We start from the raw sequence: 18,910 nt of genomic DNA, 5'->3' as shown, positions 1-18,910 counted from the left end.
TGAATAAGGCCAAAGGGTAAACTAACAACAGTATCTCTAAAACAAAATAAAAGCGGTTGAAGTTAAGCCATCTAGTCGTGTCTGCATTGCTCTCGCATCCAGCTGGCTCCATTAGGCTCCAGCTGTATGCGGCTGTCAGGTGCTCCATCAGGTCCTCAGTTCTGACGCTGCACTTCCTTAAGCCATTAAATCCGGGAACGCATCGTGTGTCATTTTATATTTGATCTATAACCATTATTTTATACTATGGGCTATTCAAAAATAGCAGATATACAAGCTCATATCGTGGCAACCGAGTGCCGCGTTTTAGCTTGTAGATCTGCTATTTTTTTGAAAAATTGTGAACATTTGTGCATATCTTTGAATATATATAAATTTTAAGTGAACACTTGTAACTCAAATCTTTACTTCTGGGGGACCTTGGAACGAAATATTTTGAGATGGGGGTTACATATAATATACCAAATACATATAATTTTGGGGGTTCTTGACATGAAAATGTTTGAGCACCACTGATACAGCAACCTACGTTTTTTCCAAAACCTGTTTGGATTCAGAAAACATTTGTAGATGCGTTCCGGATTGAAAGGGTTAAGCCAAGCCGTCTGCCGCACAGCCAGTGACTGTCATGACGGGTTCCATGCAGCCATGCTTCAATCTCTGCTAACGGCACATACTCATCAAGTAAATGTACTTAGTTACTTTCCACCACTGACAGCGAGTGACTGACGGTCCCACCATGCAGCCAGCTTCAATCTCTTCTAGCTGTACCTAGGCATGTCACAATTATTACATAATCGTCAAATCGCAATTATTTGAGATACTCGCAATTATTTTGCATAATTTTCATAATCGTTTCCATCTTGAAAAATATTCATATATTTTCCAAAAATAGCAGAAATAGCAGATCTACAAGCTTACAACGCGTCACTTCGTGACACGTTGTAAGCTTGTAGATCAGCTATTTCCACTATTTTTAATAGTTTCAAATGATTAATTATGTCAGTAATATGCCCTGTGCAATTTGTGATTGCGAAGCCTAAAATGCAAACAGAAATGAAGTTTCTATTCATAATTATATGTTCCAATGTTCAATACAAAAAAACACAATTTTTAATTAATTTTATTAATTTATAAATTTTAATCGTTAATTGCAATTATTTGTGTGACAATTAATCGTCAACTTAAGTTTGTAATCGTGACAGCCCTAGATGTACCCAAGTAAACATACTTAGGTACTTTTCCACCACTGACAGACAGCGAGTGAGTGACTGACGGGTTCCAATGCAGCCTTCTTCAATCTCTTCTATAGCGGTTTGAGAAGAGTGTCAGCTTCAGTAGTCTCTCCTTCAAAGCGTTTGAGGCTCGTCTTGCTCACTGAGAAGAGGATGTACTTGGTGTGTGTCCCATGCGGGGGTGGGGGGGGGGGGGTGTCACTCCGGGGGTCTTTGTGTCATGGTGGCAGTTCAAGTGCAGGTGAGCCACGCATCACAGCGGCAGAGCTATAGGGCCCCAGGCCATGTGCACACATCGACACCAGTGGTTCCAGCAATGGGTGCGCGAGTGAATATCAGTTTTAAAATAGAGATTTCTCGTCATGTTTTGCTATGGCGCAGGCTGCCAATGACGAGATTTTGTGTTTTCAGTGGTTTTCCACTAGATGGCGGTGTTCGCTAACCTGGGAGTCACCATTTGACTCCCATGGAAGCAAAGCAGCAGCGGGTAACGTGATCGCAAAAAAAAAACAGCCCGTTCCCTTCCTTGTCGTTCGATTTGAAAAAGTGGCCTTTTCTCTGTTTCTGTTGCTTTTTGGCGAAAACAACCTGCATTCTACTGCCCACAACTATGGAACGGATGATCGCGGCCGCCCGCTTCCCTCCCCCCCCCCCCCCCCCGATTCTACAAGACTCGGATACGTCTATTAAAGCGATCGGGGGATCGATCATACTTTAACTAAGGTTAAACATTAGTTAGTGTTTTCACTAACTAAGCTTAGTGAAACACTCGAAAATTGCTGCCAGCTGGCTTAGCAAATTATGTTTGATTTCTGGCAGTCAAAGAGTTAAGTGCTTAATTCATAAAGTATTTATTTACATTTGGGTCCCGGGGAGATACCGAATTATATTTAGTTTCTGTGTCTAAAATGTTTGGGAAACCCTTGTTCTTCGTACAGTACATTGACAACCACCCTCGGTCAATTCGTGCCAGTGCAGTCTTTAGCGGTTGATCCTGTAAGTGATTCTGTCAGAATTGCAGCCGACAATCGAGCGGTCGAGCAACAAGGCACTGATATTTAGCTTCCTTACCTCATCATGATTTGAGTGGGCTTATATAAGAGCCACTTTAATTACAAGAAATACATTGTTTGGAGGATATTAATTATTATTATGTCATTGATTTTCTTTTTGTTACCTTTTGTTATTTCGCAATTGTTACATTACAGATAATTAGCTGCTGAAGCAGTCGCTTCTTTTTGATTGGGCAGCTAGCTCGTTAAGTACCCAATTAAGGGTTTTGGGGCAGCAAAAGCTATTGACTGTGGAGAGAGCACATCAGTGTTTGAGTGTGTCCTGTAATTCAGTTTTGTGTGTGTAAATTAATAAACAGCGGAACAAGAATGAGTTACGCGTCGACTGTATGCTCAGTTCAACAGCTTTTTTCAAGTGGACATTTTGAACAAAGGAACAGAGCCACACTTACAGGGCTTGATGCCAAACATCCTTTTTTTAACCAGAGACATCCTCTTTTCGGGGTCTAAAGAAAGTCTTATTTTTTGGGGGGGATTCAGAATATGGTCACTCCCCCTATAGCAGTGGTTCTCAACCCTTTTATGCTGCGACCCCCCAAAATAATCATATTTGAACCAACCCTGACAAGCACTTGGAATTGTAGGAGTTGAGGCATTACATTTAGTTTTACCCGATTCCACAGATCTACAAGCACGGATCTTGTAGATTTTTGCCTCTTTCTCACCTTATCTAAAGATTTGGCCAATGTTTGACCAGTTTTTATAGTATATTGTTGTTTTTTGATGCAGTAATGGTCTTTTTTCTTTTCTTTCTTTCTTTTTTGAGGTAAAAAAAAAATCCTTCGATTTTCACTTTACTGTCATCTGGGGACCCCCCCCCAAATCATGTGGGGATCCTACTGGGGGTCCCGAGCCCAAGTTTGGGAACCACTGCCCTATAGCATCACAGATGCTAGTTCCACGCCTGTTTCTCCCCCCATCATCCTCTCACTTGCAGCTCAGTGCTGTTAGCTGTATAGCCCTTTGTGGTGAGCGGAGAGAACGACGTGTGAAGCTCAGCTCAGTGCTGTTAGCTCTTTGTGGTGAACAGAGAGAACGACGTGTGAAGGAACAGTGTGGTGTGTGTGAAGGTCTTCCTCCCTGCAGGGGGTCCCTGTCTGCCACGGCCTCCTGGCTGACACAACAGTAGCAGTACAGTGGCGTTAAGTAACTAAGTACATGTACTCAAGTACTGTAGTTAAGAACATTATTTAGGTATTTCTTAACGTTACTGGAGTGTTTCCAATTGTCAATACTTTCACTTCTATACTCCACTACACCTCAGAGGCAAATATTGTACTTTTTACTGCACTACAATTATTTGAAAACGTTAGTTACTAGAGTTACTTAAATATTTTTTGATCACTATTACAAAACATACATTAACAACCTCAGCCCTATATACACTTATTTGAAAATAGCAGATCTGCAAGCTCACAACGCGTCGCAGTGCGACGCGTTGTGAGCTTGTAGATCTGCTATTTTCAACCAATATTTCGATATACATTTAGAAAACTTGTGAAATCTGAGATTCCGCGTAATGAGTAGGCCTACTGTAAGTATATTTTGACGCCGATACTTTTATACCTACTGTAAGTAAATTTGGAATACCGGACTTTTACTCGTAACAGAGTATTTCTACATTGCGGTGTTGATACTTTCACTTATGTATAAAAAGAGTACTTTTTACACCACTGGTAACAGTTACCACCAGCGGGTATATCTTGTGACGGCGGGGAGCCAGCCAGGCCAGGGAGGGAGGCTTCTTTCATGGCTGGATGTCTAGTAAAAAACGGGGGGGAAAAAAGCACTCAGCAGCGCAGTAAGAAACCAGCTCCTGCGGGACTAGGTCTCATTCAATTACTTCACCTGGCTGTGAATGGTAAAGTGTGCCTGCAGTTCCCGTCAGGGAGTTCGTTGCAATGCCCCGAAATTCCACTCGGCGTATTTAAGTGCTAGAAAATTGGGCTTAGAAAGCAGGCCGAGCTGCAGACACGACCACCACCAGTGTGGGTGGTGTGTGTGCACTATAGAGTTAATTTAACATGCACTGTAGCGGAGTTACAGACGGATAGATTAACGCTGAGGGTTTTACAGCGTAGCAGCCGGGAGAAAACTGTCAAAGTGAATGCTTGTCTCCCCCATGAATCAGACCCCTCCCCCTTGTCAACCCCACCAACTAACTATTTTGTATTATTTATTTTTTGTTGTTGTTGTTGAATATAGCAGATCTACAAGCTCACAATGTGTCGCACCGCGACACGTTGTAAGCTATTTTCAAATAGCCGTAGCCTTGTCGCTTCTTCCGGGCTTGTTTTCATAGACCTGTGAGGAAGAAACGATATGGCTTCTTATAACTACCGTACGACTGGCATGAGTGTTAATGTACTTCTGACCATGATATCATGTAACATAAAGCATAATCATCGCCACCTAGAATATTGTCTCGACTCCTATGTGCCTCATCGATTGCTGATTGATCCAGAATTCCACGACACCTGGTTGCTTATTTTTCACACAAAATCTGGCAACACCCAAAGTACTGCTTCTTAACTCACTTAAGCTGGATTTTCTGGGATCCTCAGAAACACTGTATCAAGGGTCAAGGTGCATTCATTATTACATCTTGTGTACGGGTATAAGAGTGAAATTGTTTTAGTTCTGTACGGAGTCAGGCGCCATAAAATGTAACTCTGAGACTGTTTAAGGGTGCATTTTACACGGTTAAATCTAGCCTCCGGTGTCACTGACTGTACGCCCACTGCAGCGCGTTAAAAACCTTAACCTCAACACATTATTTAAATGAGGGCACACATACAGTAGCTACTGGTGTATTTACACACATAGCCTATACAGTATAGTGTACATTTACGGCCTACACACACACCCAGTCACCTTAAAAAGCCGAGGACACGGTAAAACGAGTACCTATACGGCAGAGAGAAACGGTGGCCCAAACTTGACCCTATGTTGTTATATTGCTGTGTGTTGCTAGCTTGCAGTAAGTGAACTAAAGAGTGGTCTCATGGTTTTCCTGTTGTCTAGAAATAGCTTTACTGGTTTCTGTGCAGTTTGCTGCGGAGCGGCGCGGAGCGGTTGGTTGGTTGAGTCATGATGTTAAATGCATAATGAAATGTACTCGGGGCCCGTGAAAAGAAATGAGGGCACTGCATTAGCCGTGCTAATGTGCTAGTCGTGCCGGAGTTATCCCTATAGGTTTTAAGTGTTAAGGATCACATTTCTTTAACCCGTTAAAACCGGGAATGATGCATCTGTGTCATTTTAGATTTGAGCTATTATGTATTAAAGCACATTGGTTGGCTATTCAAAAATATCAGATATGCAAGCACATAGCGCGCTATGAGCTTGTAGATCTGATATTTTTGAAAAAATCGGGAAAATTTGTGTCAAATCTTTGAATATATTTTTAAAGCGAACATGTTTTAACTCAAATCTTTGCTTCTGGGGGTCCCTGGAACAAAATATTTTGAGAAGCGGGTCCGTGGCCAAATACATATACTTTTGGGGGTCCTTGAAATGAAAATGTACCGCTGATATAGCAACATAGGTTTGTCTGAATACTGTTAGGATTTAGAAGACATTTTGTAGAATCGGCCCCGGGTCTGAATGGGTTAAATTAGAGCAGTGTAAATGCTAAATCCACTCTTACTCTGGAGTGTCTTCGTGTTTGCCCGAGCACATACACATTGTTTGCGCGCGCGCGCGCGCGCGTGTGTGTGTGTGTGTGTGTGTGTGTGTGTGTGTGTGTGTGTGTGTGTGTGTGTGTGTGTGTGTGTGTGTGTGTGTGTGTGTGTGTGTGTGTGTGTGTGTGTGTGTGTGTGTGCGCGCGTGTGCGCGAGTACAGGCATGTGTGTGAGATGTGCAGTGTCCTCCATGCTCGAGTGGCTAATCCTGCTGTCTGAATGATGGATAAATTGCTCCTTATCAAACACAACAGCTCCTCAAGTCCACTCCACTCTATACCTACCGTGTGTGTGTGTGTGTGTGTGTGTGTGTGTGTGTGTGTGTGTGTGTGTGTGTGTGTGTGTGTGTGTGTGTGTGTGTGTGTGTCTGTGTGTGTGTGACAGACAGTGAATGAATGGAGTGTCTTCTGGAGGCAGTGGCTGTGCTTCGGTTAGTGCCTGTAATGTTAAAACACTGCGTGTCGTCCCACTTTTGTCCTCATTTACATGACTGATGTATATTTCATCGCGGTGCGGACGTCTTCGCACCGTTATAATCAATTCCCCAAGCGTCTGATGTAAAGGACACGGAACAGTAAAATCTTCTCTTCTATTCTTTTTTTTAATTTTACCTTTATTCATCCAGTGCACTGGATAAATAAAGGTACATTTAAAAAAAAGGTTTAATGTGCAAGAATGCTCTTTTTCAGCAACGCCCTGCTTCACACACGTGCACGCACGCGTACACGCGCGCACACACACACACACACACACACACACAGCAGATCTACAAGCTAGCGTGCTATTTTTTTAAATCGTGAAATTTTGTCTAAATCTTTGAATATATATATTTTTTAAAGCAAACTTCTGTAAAATATTTTGTTCCAGGGACCCCCAGAAGCAAAGATTTCAGTTAAAAATGTTCGCTTAAAAAAAAATATATTCAAAGATATGCACAGATTTGCACAGATCTACAAGCGCATGAGCTTGTATATCTGCTGTTTTTGAATAGCCAACCAAATCTAAAATGACACAGATGTGTTCCCGGAAGATTAGAGAGGGTTTCATAGATCTTAGCTGGATGTCATTATTTATTCCCAATCATCCTCTCCCAGATTGAAGTGATGATATGATATGATGTTGTGATGGTGTGGTGTGATGGTTTGTTATGTGAACCACCATTTGAACCGATTTTAATTTAATGCTTCAAAAAGGTTTGGAGGTGATACTGATAAACATTTTAATGATGACGAATAATAAAAGAGAGAATAACACATTCACAGAGCTTTTAAAAAGGAGTGTAATAAAAACATTGCTTTCCTCCCCAAAGAAAATAAACATTATTACGATTTGTGAAATAACCATTTTGATCATTTTGTCGGGTCCATAATTATTGTTTTTGTTTACCTCTGTAAGCTGAGAGTGGCCATTATCCATCGCTTTCTTTTTCATTGCGGAAGGTATTTCTTCCGCTTAACAGGCATTAAGGCAGCCAACACTTAACAACGCTGCAGGAAATTATTATCATATATATTTGTTTTCATATTTACTCGTGACCCATAAAAATGATTGCGCGACCCCCAAAAATTGGGAAACACTGGTGTATATAAACCAATGGTTCTCAAAGTGGGGTCCGGGGACCCCCAGGGGTACTCAGCTGGGTTCCACGGGTCCTCAGAAAAATGCCTTAATATAAGATAATTTTAACCACTTCATTTCTTTTACGTCGGCTATTAAACAATAGCAGATATACAAGCTCACAGCGCAGCACAAAGTGAGCTTGTACATCTGCTATTTTTTTTACATTTTTGAAAAATCTTGAAAGTGTATCAACTACTGATTTAGAGGCACAACATGTGTAGGCACAACATGTGGGCACAACATGGCACAACATGTGTCGCACAACATGGCACAACATGTGTCAAAATAGGCACAACATGTGTCAAAATAGACCTGAGGGAGTTTTAATGTTCTAATCTATATCTTTGCAATACATTTATTTCATCATTCAGTATTCCAAAAGTATTTGAAGATTTAGAATATATATTTTTATTTCTAACACAAATCGTCTCTTCTGGGGGTCCCTGGCACAAAACATTTTCAGATGGGGGGGGGGGTCCCGCGGCGGCCAAATATTAATCAGTTTGGGGGTCCTTGACACGAAAAAGTTTGAGAACCGCTGCTCATAAACTGTCTCTCTGTGTCTCCGTCCCGCAGGGTAACCAGGACGCGCCGGCTCCCCCCGACCCATCCATGGCCCAGGCCTACCCGTCGGCCCAGTTCGTGCCCCCGCCCCAGAACGGCATCCCGGCCGAGTACACCGCTTCGCACCCGCAGCACCCGCAGCACCCGCATCCACACCCGCAGCACCCGCACCCCCACCCGGCCCCGCAGGAGTACACGGGGGTCCAGGCAACGGTGAGCGAGCACCCGCTCAACATGTATCCCCCCTCACAGAGCCACAGCGAGCCCGGCGGGCCCGACGGCGGCGGAAGGACGGTCGCGGGGACAGCCACAGTAAGACAACCATGGGGGGGGACTGTCCAGCAGGGGGGGCTCACCAGCAGTGTTGATTTTTGACAGCAAATTTTTATTTAGTTTTAGTCATAGTCTTTTGAATAAAATTCCATATAGTCATATTTTTTGCCAGATTCACTACATTCTGCAGATTCTTTTTCTCACTTCGTTTATCAGTCTGGCCAGCCTCCCTATTTGACACGAATTTCAATTACGTAGGCAAGTCAGGAAGTGACTCGAGTTTTATATTGGACAACAATCCTCCCGCCCCCCGCCCCTACAGACCAATCAGAAGCAGCGAGTCGTTTTCACTCGTGCCGTGCACGGAGGAGGCTTTCCAGATTGTATAGCGAGTGAGAAAAATAAATCTGCCAAACGTAGCGAAGCAGTCTGGATCCCAGGCTATCATATTTTTGTCATCTGGAATGTTTTAGTTTTAGTCGACTAAATATAACAAGATTACAGTCAACTAAATCTACAGTTGATTTAGTCGAGTAAAGTTGATTTCAGCAGGCGTTGTGATGTCTGATTTGTAGATCGATTTGTAGATCGGCTACCGGAAATAGACAACCTACAAGCTCACAAGGCGTCGGCGACGCCTTGTGAGCTTGTAGATCGGCTATTTTCGGAGCGTGACACCCACGCGCAGCCAAGCATAACATGACTTAGTCTTAGTTCTACTGGATCTCTTCTCCACTAGTCCCTCCCTAACATTGTAGTCTAGTTTTTATTTGTTGACGGAATTGTCAGTGTATTTAGTCATAGTTTTAGTCATCATTGCTTAGTTTTTATTTAGTTTTCGTCAGTGAAAAAAGGTAGTCCACGGACATTTGTCGTCATAGTTTTAGTCGACGAAATTAACACTGCTCACCAGTGACGCTCTGGAGCTTTAATCTGCAAGTATACAGTAGATAGAATGCCAACACGATTAATAATGCCACTCACGTACTGCATGAGTACTGCCTTATAGTCATGACTCAGGGAAATAAGGAACCTCACGTTCTGGGGTATTAATGAGAAGTAGCTGAGTGAATAAACTGTGTTTTTGTATAGCAGCGTTCAAACACAATGCTGCAAACTGCATGAGTACTGCCTTATAGTCATGGCTCAGGGAAATAAGGAACTGTGCGTTCTGGGGTTTTTAATGAGTAGCTAGCTGAGTGGCCAAACTGTGTTTGCGTAGCAGCTTTCAAACATAGAACACCAACACGATTAAAAGGCCACACACTGCATGAGTACTGCCTTATATTCATGACTCAGGTAAATAAGGCATCTTGTGTTCTGGAGTTCTGAGTGAACAAAGTGTGTTTTTGGGTGGCACCTTTCAAGCATAGAACTAGATTACACTATTACAATGCTACAAACTGCTTGAGTACTGCATTACAGGCATGACTCAGCGAAACAAGGAACCTTATGCAATGGAAGTGTTGGGATGTTTGAGTGTTTATTTAACTCTCAAAGTCTACCGACACACTCTGTGTCACAAATACAAGAATATCACTGTGTTTACACGCAGTGACACTTGAGTGTCACTTTATGTCACAGTGGGCCCTTGTGGCTCAATTTGTGCTATCGCTGAGTGAACTTAACATTTAGGATTACACAGTGCAGGACAGATCTGTGAAGACATGCAAGAGAAAACACACTAACAGAGAAGTGATGCTAAGGTCGTTGAGGAAAAACTACACCGCGGTGATGATTACAAAACAGAACGATTGATGGATGGGTAAATAAATAAACGAGGCAAAAGGGCACAGCTGTTTTGTACTGTAACAGCTTATACCTGCTCAATGCAATGACAACGCCAGATGGAGATGACATATTTGGAAGTGTGTGTGTGTGTGTGTGTGTGTGTGTGTGTGTGTGTGTGTGTGTGCGTGTGCGTGTTCGCGTGTGCACTCATTACTAGACTTGTGAGGGACAAATATCCCCAGAAGTATCGTAGCATTTGAAAAATACCGTAGATATTATGAGGCCCATTTTCCTGGTCCTCACAAGATAAATACAAAAGATTTGGGGTTAGGTTTAAGGGTTGCGGGTGGAGTTATGCCCGATTTATACTTAGTTGCCTGCCTGTGTCGCACACTGAAAATAGGCAAATATGTTTACAAGCTCACAACGTATCACAGCGCGTGTTATGAGCTTGTACAAAGAAATGCCAAAGACATAGAAATGGCATTCATAAAATGTATATGGCCTGATGTTGATGTCCTCACATAGTAACTACAAGCGTGTGTGTGCGCGCGCGCGCGCGTGTGCGTGCGTGCGTGCGTGCGTGCGTGCGTGCGTGCGTGCGTGCGTGCGTGCGTGCGTGCGTGCGTGCGTGCGTGCGTGCGTGCGTGCGTGCGTGCGTGCGTGCGTGCGTGCGTGCTGTGTTCAGTAACAGGGGGTCTCTCTGTCTCTCCAGCTCTTCAGGTCCGGATACCAATTTTATCCAATCAGGAGAGAGAACTCATACAGGATACCGGATAAACACGTGAAATTAGAAGTGATGAAACAAAAAAGTTTTTGCAGAGAAAAAAACGGAAGTACTATAACATCGAAGCTGATGAATTAGCTTTGCCTGGTTCTCATTCCTGATTCTTAAAATGTATTTTCTGTCTATTAAAGAGCTGAAGAGACTGAAGAAACATGTCAAACAAACAAAAAAGAAAAAAGAAAATCACTTAACACCACCTTTTAACAATAATGATTTTACTGCGTAAAGCTTGACCCCGCCTTGTCTACTAACATGTGGTGATCATTGACTGGTTGATCTGGCTTGCGGTTGATGAGTGAGTAATGCATTATGGGTGAGTGCTGACATTTTACCAGCTCTCCTCCCAACACGTTTGGCATTTCTTTGAACACAAATCAAAGCAAACGTACTGGAAGCTTGGTTCTGTTGTCCATGTGGTGTATTGTTGTGTAATTCATTGTAGCGTGTGTGTTGTTTTTCCTGTGAAACCACAGACGCATTTCAATCGTGGACATTGATTTGAGGGGCACATGGCTTGAATTTCTGACCCCAACACAGTAACCGCTATGTACTTTGTTGACCGGGGGGGGGGGGGCTGTACTTGGTCCCCGCCCTTTTCTCCCTCTACACCAAATCTGTTTGCCGAAAGAGGCCGATCTACAAGCTTGCAAAATTTTTTTTGCATAATGTTTGCCTATTATGAGGACGCCAGCGTTCAAGTGGTTGCACTGTACTGAAATAATGTTTCATATCGTGCCAATAATTATCACAGCATGCTCAGGTCATTCCCTCTTAGAGCAGTGGTTCTCAACCTGTGGGTTGGGACCCCAGGGGGGTCCCCACGTGATTTTTTTGTAGGGCTCCCCAGATGTCTAAAGAGAAAGAAATACCTGCATCAAAAGTATTCAGCAAACTACACATGTATAAAAACTGGTCAAACATTGGCCAAATTGTCAAATAATATAATTATTATAATCTGCTGTTTTCTATTTATCCGTAAAACAAGTCAAACTAAATGTAATGCCTCAGCTCCTACAATTCTGCTTGTCAGGGTGGGGGGTCCCCAGTTCAAATTATATTATTTTGGGGGGGTCACGGCCTGAAAAGGTTGAGGACCACTTAAAGCATCAGGGGCGGACTGGCCATTTGCCATACCGGCCATATGCCCGGTGGTCCACTGGGCCACCCCCCCAAAAAAAAATAATATATATATTTATATATTTTTGCTCCCGTTTTAGGATTATTACGGTCATTTCCGTGTTGCGCGGCCCAATATTAGTTACGTTAATGTCTGGGCTGGGATGCTTTTCAGCAGTGGCGTAATTTACATAGGGTTGCTGGGTCAAAACAGTGAAACTGCCCCCCACCCGTTGACAAAACGGTCCAGGGGGTGGTGGGCCGGTTCGGATCAGAATGCTAGGGCTGAATTTTGGTCACAGTCCGCCCCTGGAGAGCATTCTCACCAAAACAACCTGAGGATTTCACATCCTGTTTTCACACATATATTAGTGCAAGAGTCTTGTTTTGTAAGTACCAAGTGTTCATGAGAACAATTTAAATAATAGACAGATGAGGTGCCTTTGTGGCTCAGCCAGTTAGTGCACGGATCACATGCTCCTCGTGAGTCACGAGGACCCCGAGTTCAAATCAGTACTCCCGACAATGTCTCCCCATCTCTCTGCCAAAAAAGATAATCATAAAAACAATGATAATATACGCACACTGTGTTCTTTTAAAAGTGGAATTTCACTTTGTGATACCGCCTGGGGTTGTTTTGCGATTTTAAATTGCTTGCTTCAATATTTAGTTATTTGATATTAAGATATTAATTCCCATTCAACAGAAGTCTATTCAACAACAAACTCAAAGTGAGTCATTGTAAAACCACAAGTCCCTGCTTCTCATGAATGACATTGTCCTTCTAATGAATGTGTCGACCTTCAGTTTTTTCGATTAGTCATTTCATTTAAAATCCCCAACGTTAGAAACAAACGCCTATTTTATTTTTATATTTTCGCATACTGATCTGGGCCCACTCCTCCTGACTCGCTCTCGCACGTTCAGCCTGCAAATTAGCCGGCACTTATTCCGTCTATGCCGTCTCAAGTCGATAGGGAACAACAATCCCCGGATCAAAAACTAAATCTCCTTCATCTTTATCCTCAGACATTTTTCAATATTATTGTCTCTCGAGTACGGCGGCCGCATCAAAAGACACGCAATGACATGCAACCTCCAGGTCGTCAACACTAAATGCCTAATCGAAAACCTGAAGGTAGACGCGGTCATAAGAAGGGCAATATCAGTCATGGGAACGTGTGTTTACAATCCAACACGAGTCCAACATGGAGTCTAATGTTGAAGAGAATGCCTAAATAAAGCAATAAGCCACCAGAGGTTGCAGTTTACCGAGTATTTTATAATGGCTGAGGGGCGTAGCCGAGTGCCTTCAACCTTCTCAGCCATTATAAAATAGAGTTAAACTGAGAGTTTGGCTTTTTGCCTTTGTTGATAGATTTCAGTAGACTGACAGGAAATGGAGAGAGAGAGAAGGGGAGTGACACGCAGCAAAGGTCGTCGGGATCGGCCGGGAGTCGAACCTGCGACACACTGACAGCCACTTATTGCCACTTATTGCCACTTATTGCCACTTATTGCCACTTATTGCCTTTCTAAAACGGTTACAAATATGGCAGAAGAACAACTTCTTCAAGAAAGCATACTGGCTACCAGAAAGAGCAACTCAATCCTGACGGAGACTAGTGCCTGTTTACTCAGCCAGTCCAGATGGCTGTGTGCTAGACGTCAACTTTTCCCAAACAAACAGAGAAAAAAAAAAAGTATCCATTAGCTCAATCTCATTGTAACTAAGATATTTGATAGCAATGTATATGTTAAGCCAGATTTAGCTACTACGTCGGTCACTGTAAATAAATAAGAAATAAATAACGCACCTGCGATTGATATAAGCTGATCTAAGGAGTAGATTATAGTGTATTTTATCACGTCTACTAAACTGAAACCAGCCAATCAGAATCAAGGATTGGGACTATCCGTTTTAGAATTGTAAATTGTGAATAGGGCTCTATTGGATTGTATGTTCACATGAATATCAAATATCTAAACAAGCAACTTAAAAACTATCTGGGGTGCACAAAAAGTGAAATTTCCCTTCATATAGTGTACTGATATTTTCTCGTTTCTTGCTCTATCTCTCCACCTCTTTAATAAACAGAAAATACATTTTCAGGTCAGACCCCAATTTCACCCAATCAGGAGAGAGAATTCATTTTATCAGGTTCAGTGTTGTAGTGTTCCATTTCCAATTTTGTCAGCTCATTATTTTTCTTGTTTCATCACTTCCTATTTCACTTGTTTATCCCACACTGAACGACATGGTTTTGAGGTTAGGTTTAGGCATAGTTTTTGTGAAGTTAAAGGTTTAGGACCCAAACCAAAGGAAGAGGGAGTCCCGACCTACTACTGACAGTGTCAGGAAATACTGCCCAAAGAAGTTACGTTAATGCTGTACTGTACAGATCTGTTTACATGTTGTGATTGGTCAAAAAAGACAACTTCCGGGGGAAGTATAGACTACATACAATGGAGGTTCCACCCTACGGACACGTTCTGCCATAAGGCGTTACCAGGCTTTTCTCCTCGGAGATGAGAAAAGTCTGGGAACGAGGTTATGTTTATAATACTGTATCCTGTATGAGTTATTTCTCCTGATTGGATGAAATTGGTATCCTGACCTTAAAATATATTGTTCAGTTCACTAAAGAGCTGGAGAGAGCTGGAGACCCCTGTTACCAAACTAACACTCTATACCATTGATTTCTATGGGAATATAGAGCTATTTTTCATACTTTATCTTAACAAACACCTTTATTCTAACTCTGGAGTGCACAAAAGGGAACCAAAATGGTCCATTTGGTTCCATTTGTTCACTCCCAGTGTTCTAAATGGATCAATGAGAACGGAGGATTTTACTGAGTATTAGCAAAGCACATGAACAGGTAAATCTGTATTCCACAATATATTAACAACTGTCTGTTGCAAAAGATATGAAAAACGTCTAGAGTCTCCGTACAAAATTAACCAATACCCAATACAGACTCTCTCCTCTTCTCCTCTGCAAGTCCCTGGTTGAGTGGTGGAGAGAACAGGAGAGTGCATCAGTGGCAGTTATCCCATTAAGGCAGATTCTAAAATAATTTGTCTTCTAAATCCTAACAGTTTTCTGAAAAACGTGTGTTGCTATATCTAGTTTGAGCACCACTGATTCACTGAGTGGTGCTCAAACCGTTTCATGTCAAGGAACCCCAAAATGATATGCATTTGACCGCGGACCCCCCCATCTCAAATATTTTGTTCCAGGGACCTCCAGAAGCAAAGATTGGAGTTGAAAATGTTTGCTTTTAAAATACATACTGTATATATTCGATTTCCATAAATATTTTTTTCTCCCAAAAAATAGCAGATCTACAAGCTCATAGCGCGTCACTTTGTGCTATGAGCTTGTACATCTGCTATTTTTTTTAATAGTCAAAGTATAACATACCGGTTAAAAAAGTGGTTCAAATCTAAAATGACACAGATGCTTTCCCGGTTCTGATGGGTTATTATGCTCCGCGGTATTATCTGTGCAGCACTCTGAAGCTATAACAGCCTCACCACACCACTCCCGCAAGACCCCAGCCACTGATCTCCGGGGCCACTTTTTGATTCATTGTTTTAATAGAATTCATATGATTTTTAATGCCTCATACGAGTACGCCTTCGCCCGGGCGACAAACATCCCGTGGTAGTCATTTGTTCGCCAGATTTATCACTCAACTCATTTTCATAAATATTTATGACGCCATTGGCCTTAGGTGCCATAAAAGTTGGGTATTATTTTGCATAGTAATAATGTCCTCCCGCGGCACTGCGAAAAAGAAAAAAAGAAGAAGAAGAGGAGGAGGAGGAAAAAAATGCTTAGTTTTATATTTCTTTGTTGGCTGAGGCTTTTCAAACTTGCACCAGGCATGCAATATTCATCAGTAGCTAGATATGAGGCTACAACTTGGCACTGCGGAGAGGCAGTTAGTGAGAGATTATAGTTGAAACAGAATCAGCCAGTATTACGGTCACTTTCACGGCCAACTATAAAACACCTCAGTAATCCAATTCCAGGTACTTCGGAGAAAATAGGTGATTGCTTGTTTAGTTTCCTTTATATTCCCCTAAAATGATTTGCAGGGCGAAAAAGGAAAAGGCGTTTGTTTTGATTGTGATATTATACTGGATGACTATATTCATAGTGAGACGGAACTGAGTTACAACTGTACTTCCGCACTGAATCTCTACACAAGCTTGTAGATCGGCTATTTCTGGCAAATGCCCCAGCCCCTAGTTGGGGTTCAAGTGGTTAATGGCTACAGCGGCGTGGAGTGGTTGCAAAGCGATCCCTCCTTCACACAGTGACATGTGTTACTAACCCATTCAATACGGGAACGCATATGATTTTTTGCAATAGACATTATTTTATAATTTTGGCTATTCAAAAATAGTAAATATACAAGCTCATGGCAAATTTGTGCAAATCTTTGATTATATATATTTTTTAATATTTTTAACTCAAATCTTTGCTTCTGGGGATTCAACAAAGGTCTTCTAAAAAAAACGTATGTTGCTATAATATCAGTGGTTCTCAAACTTTTTTCATGTCAAGGACCCTCCAAAATGATATGTATTTGGCCGTGGACCCCGTTCTCAAAATATGTTGTTCCAGGGAGCCCCCAGAAGCAAAGTTTGAGTTTAAAATTTTCGCTTTAAAAATATATATATATTCAAACATTTGCCCAAATATTCACGATTTTTCAAAAATAGCAGATCTACAAGCTCATAGTGCGGCACTCAGTGATTATAAAATAATGGTTATGGCTAAAATCTTAAAATGACACAGATGCGTTCCCGGCTTGAATGGGTTAAAGCAGTCAGCCCCGGCGCATTGAGGCGTTCCGTTTACCGCTCAGTTGAACGTTAAAACGGGCAAAACAGTTTACCTAAACAACGGTGAGTGTGGGATCACTGTTGCCAGGCGCACATCGCTCGCTTCCTATAGTGTCTCAGGGAAAAGAAAAAGAAAAAATGGCCTTATGAAAAACATAACTCAGGGAAAGGTTATGGAGAACCAGCGTTACGAAAACAAAGGAGCAGCGGCTGAATATCGTCCCTGTCGGGTGGAAACCTCATATGTCCAAAACTGTTACTTTTCAGGATTCAAATTCCAAAATAGCAAAAGTAGCAGATCTACAAGCTCGAAACGCATCGCTTCCTTCGCGCCGTGTTTCGAGCTTGTGGATCTGCTACTTTTGTGCAGTGTTGATTTTGACAGCAAAAATGTTGTCTAGTTTTAGCTGACTAAATATCATAAGATTATAGTCATCTAAATCTACAGTTGATTTGGTCGACTAAAATGTATTTTGGCAGTGCCTTGATGGCGGTGCCTTGATGGCATGGTTGTATAATGGCTGATTTTACACGTGGTTGCATTCTGAAAATAGCAGATCTACAAGCTCACAACGGGTCGCGCTGCGACACATTGTGAGCTTGTAGATCTGCTATTTTCAGAGCGCAACACCCGAGCGCAACCAAACATAAAAGGTCTTGTCTTTTAGTTCTACTGGATCTTTTCTCCACTAGTCCCTCCCCAACATTTTAGTCTAGTTTTTATTAGTTGACGAAATTGTCATGTTTTAGTCATCATATAGTTTTTAATTTGTTTTCGTCAGTGAAAAAAAGGTAGCCGACGAACATTTTTCGTCATAGTTTTAGTTGACGAAATCAACACTGCTTTTGTGTGACGCGAGTTAGGAGGTTTCTGCCCCGACAACAACGATATATAGCTGGTTTGAGAGGCTGTAAAGAAAGAACATACCATATAACCCAGTGGTAGGTTAACCATGGACCAACGTACTTGCGGAATGTGTTCTGACACGCACTCTCTCACACACACACACACACACACACTCACACACACACACAGAATCCCTGTGGTGGCAGAAGGCAGTCAGAGGGCTCTCTGACCTCTCTCGCATTCGACGGGTCAGACTCATTCCGGTGACATTTTATGATAAAAGCATTAAACTGACAAAGTGAGACCTCAAATCATTCCACAGATCTTGAAACGAGGTGCTCGACAGAGGGTGAAAACGACATCTGTAAAAATCTCACTATATTGTTTTTTCTCCGCACGTGGATAGCGTTCCAAATGCAAACTAAAAACGTTATGACCATTATGAACTCTATAATAATGTCCCTATATATTCTGGTGCTGACGTTTGGTGAGAATAGATCTACAAGCTCACAAAGAATAGCCAATCAAGATCTTTGCCTGTTTGCGGCTAGGAAGGGAGTTGGTGTAGATTGAAAGAAAAAAAAGGAGCCGACCATGCAGCCCTGGGGGACCTCGGTCAACGAAGTATATAAGGTTTATGTGGTTAACCTGTTAAGACCCGAGGCCGATTATTCTACAAATGCCTTCTAAATCAGTAGATCTCACACTCAAGATTTTTCTAAAATGTTCAAAAATAGCAGATGTACAAGAGACACGCTGTGAGCGTGTATATCTGCTATTCTTTAATAGCCAACGCAAAAATATGAAATGACACAGATGCTTTCCCCGTTTTAATGGGTTAAAAGATGAAAGAAATTAATTTGTAAACCATTTTTTCACACAAGGAACATGAAATACAAACACAGTGGTAGAGTTTACAGTCTATATAAATACACAATAAACGGTTAAAAAAAAGTTTCACAGATTTCTCAAGAGCAGAACAGTGCGTATCTCGCCGCGGATATGAGTTTGGAACAAACTTTCGACCATTTTTATCAAAAAGCTGCTCACCCTATCTCACACTGCCTGAAAATGTTAATGCACAGAAGATGAAGCATGGCGAGCCTCTCTCTCTCTCTCTC

At 42.1% G+C, this 18,910-nt stretch overlaps 1 protein-coding gene across 7 annotated transcripts in view; it reads left to right on the top strand.

Moving 5' to 3' along the window:
• Positions 1–18,910, top strand: part of rbfox1 (RNA binding fox-1 homolog 1) — a 121,482-nt gene that overhangs the window by 3,584 nt on the left and 98,988 nt on the right. For 6 of the 7 annotated variants that reach the window (XM_080447708.1, XM_080447707.1, XM_080447709.1 and 3 more), the window contains exon 2: positions 8,188–8,487. In XM_080447708.1, coding sequence (XP_080303834.1) covers positions 8,188–8,487 — 300 coding nt within the window. The remainder of the gene's footprint in view (positions 1–8,187; positions 8,488–18,910) is intronic. The other variant, XM_080447711.1, reaches the window with a different exon arrangement.

Source organism: Gymnoscopelus braueri (assembly GCF_963280865.1).
Source record: "Gymnoscopelus braueri genome assembly, chromosome: 13".
NCBI lineage: Eukaryota > Metazoa > Chordata > Actinopteri > Myctophiformes > Myctophidae > Gymnoscopelus > Gymnoscopelus braueri.
The sequence above is the reverse complement of the archived record's forward strand: the minus strand, read 5'-3'. Positions and strand labels throughout refer to the sequence as shown.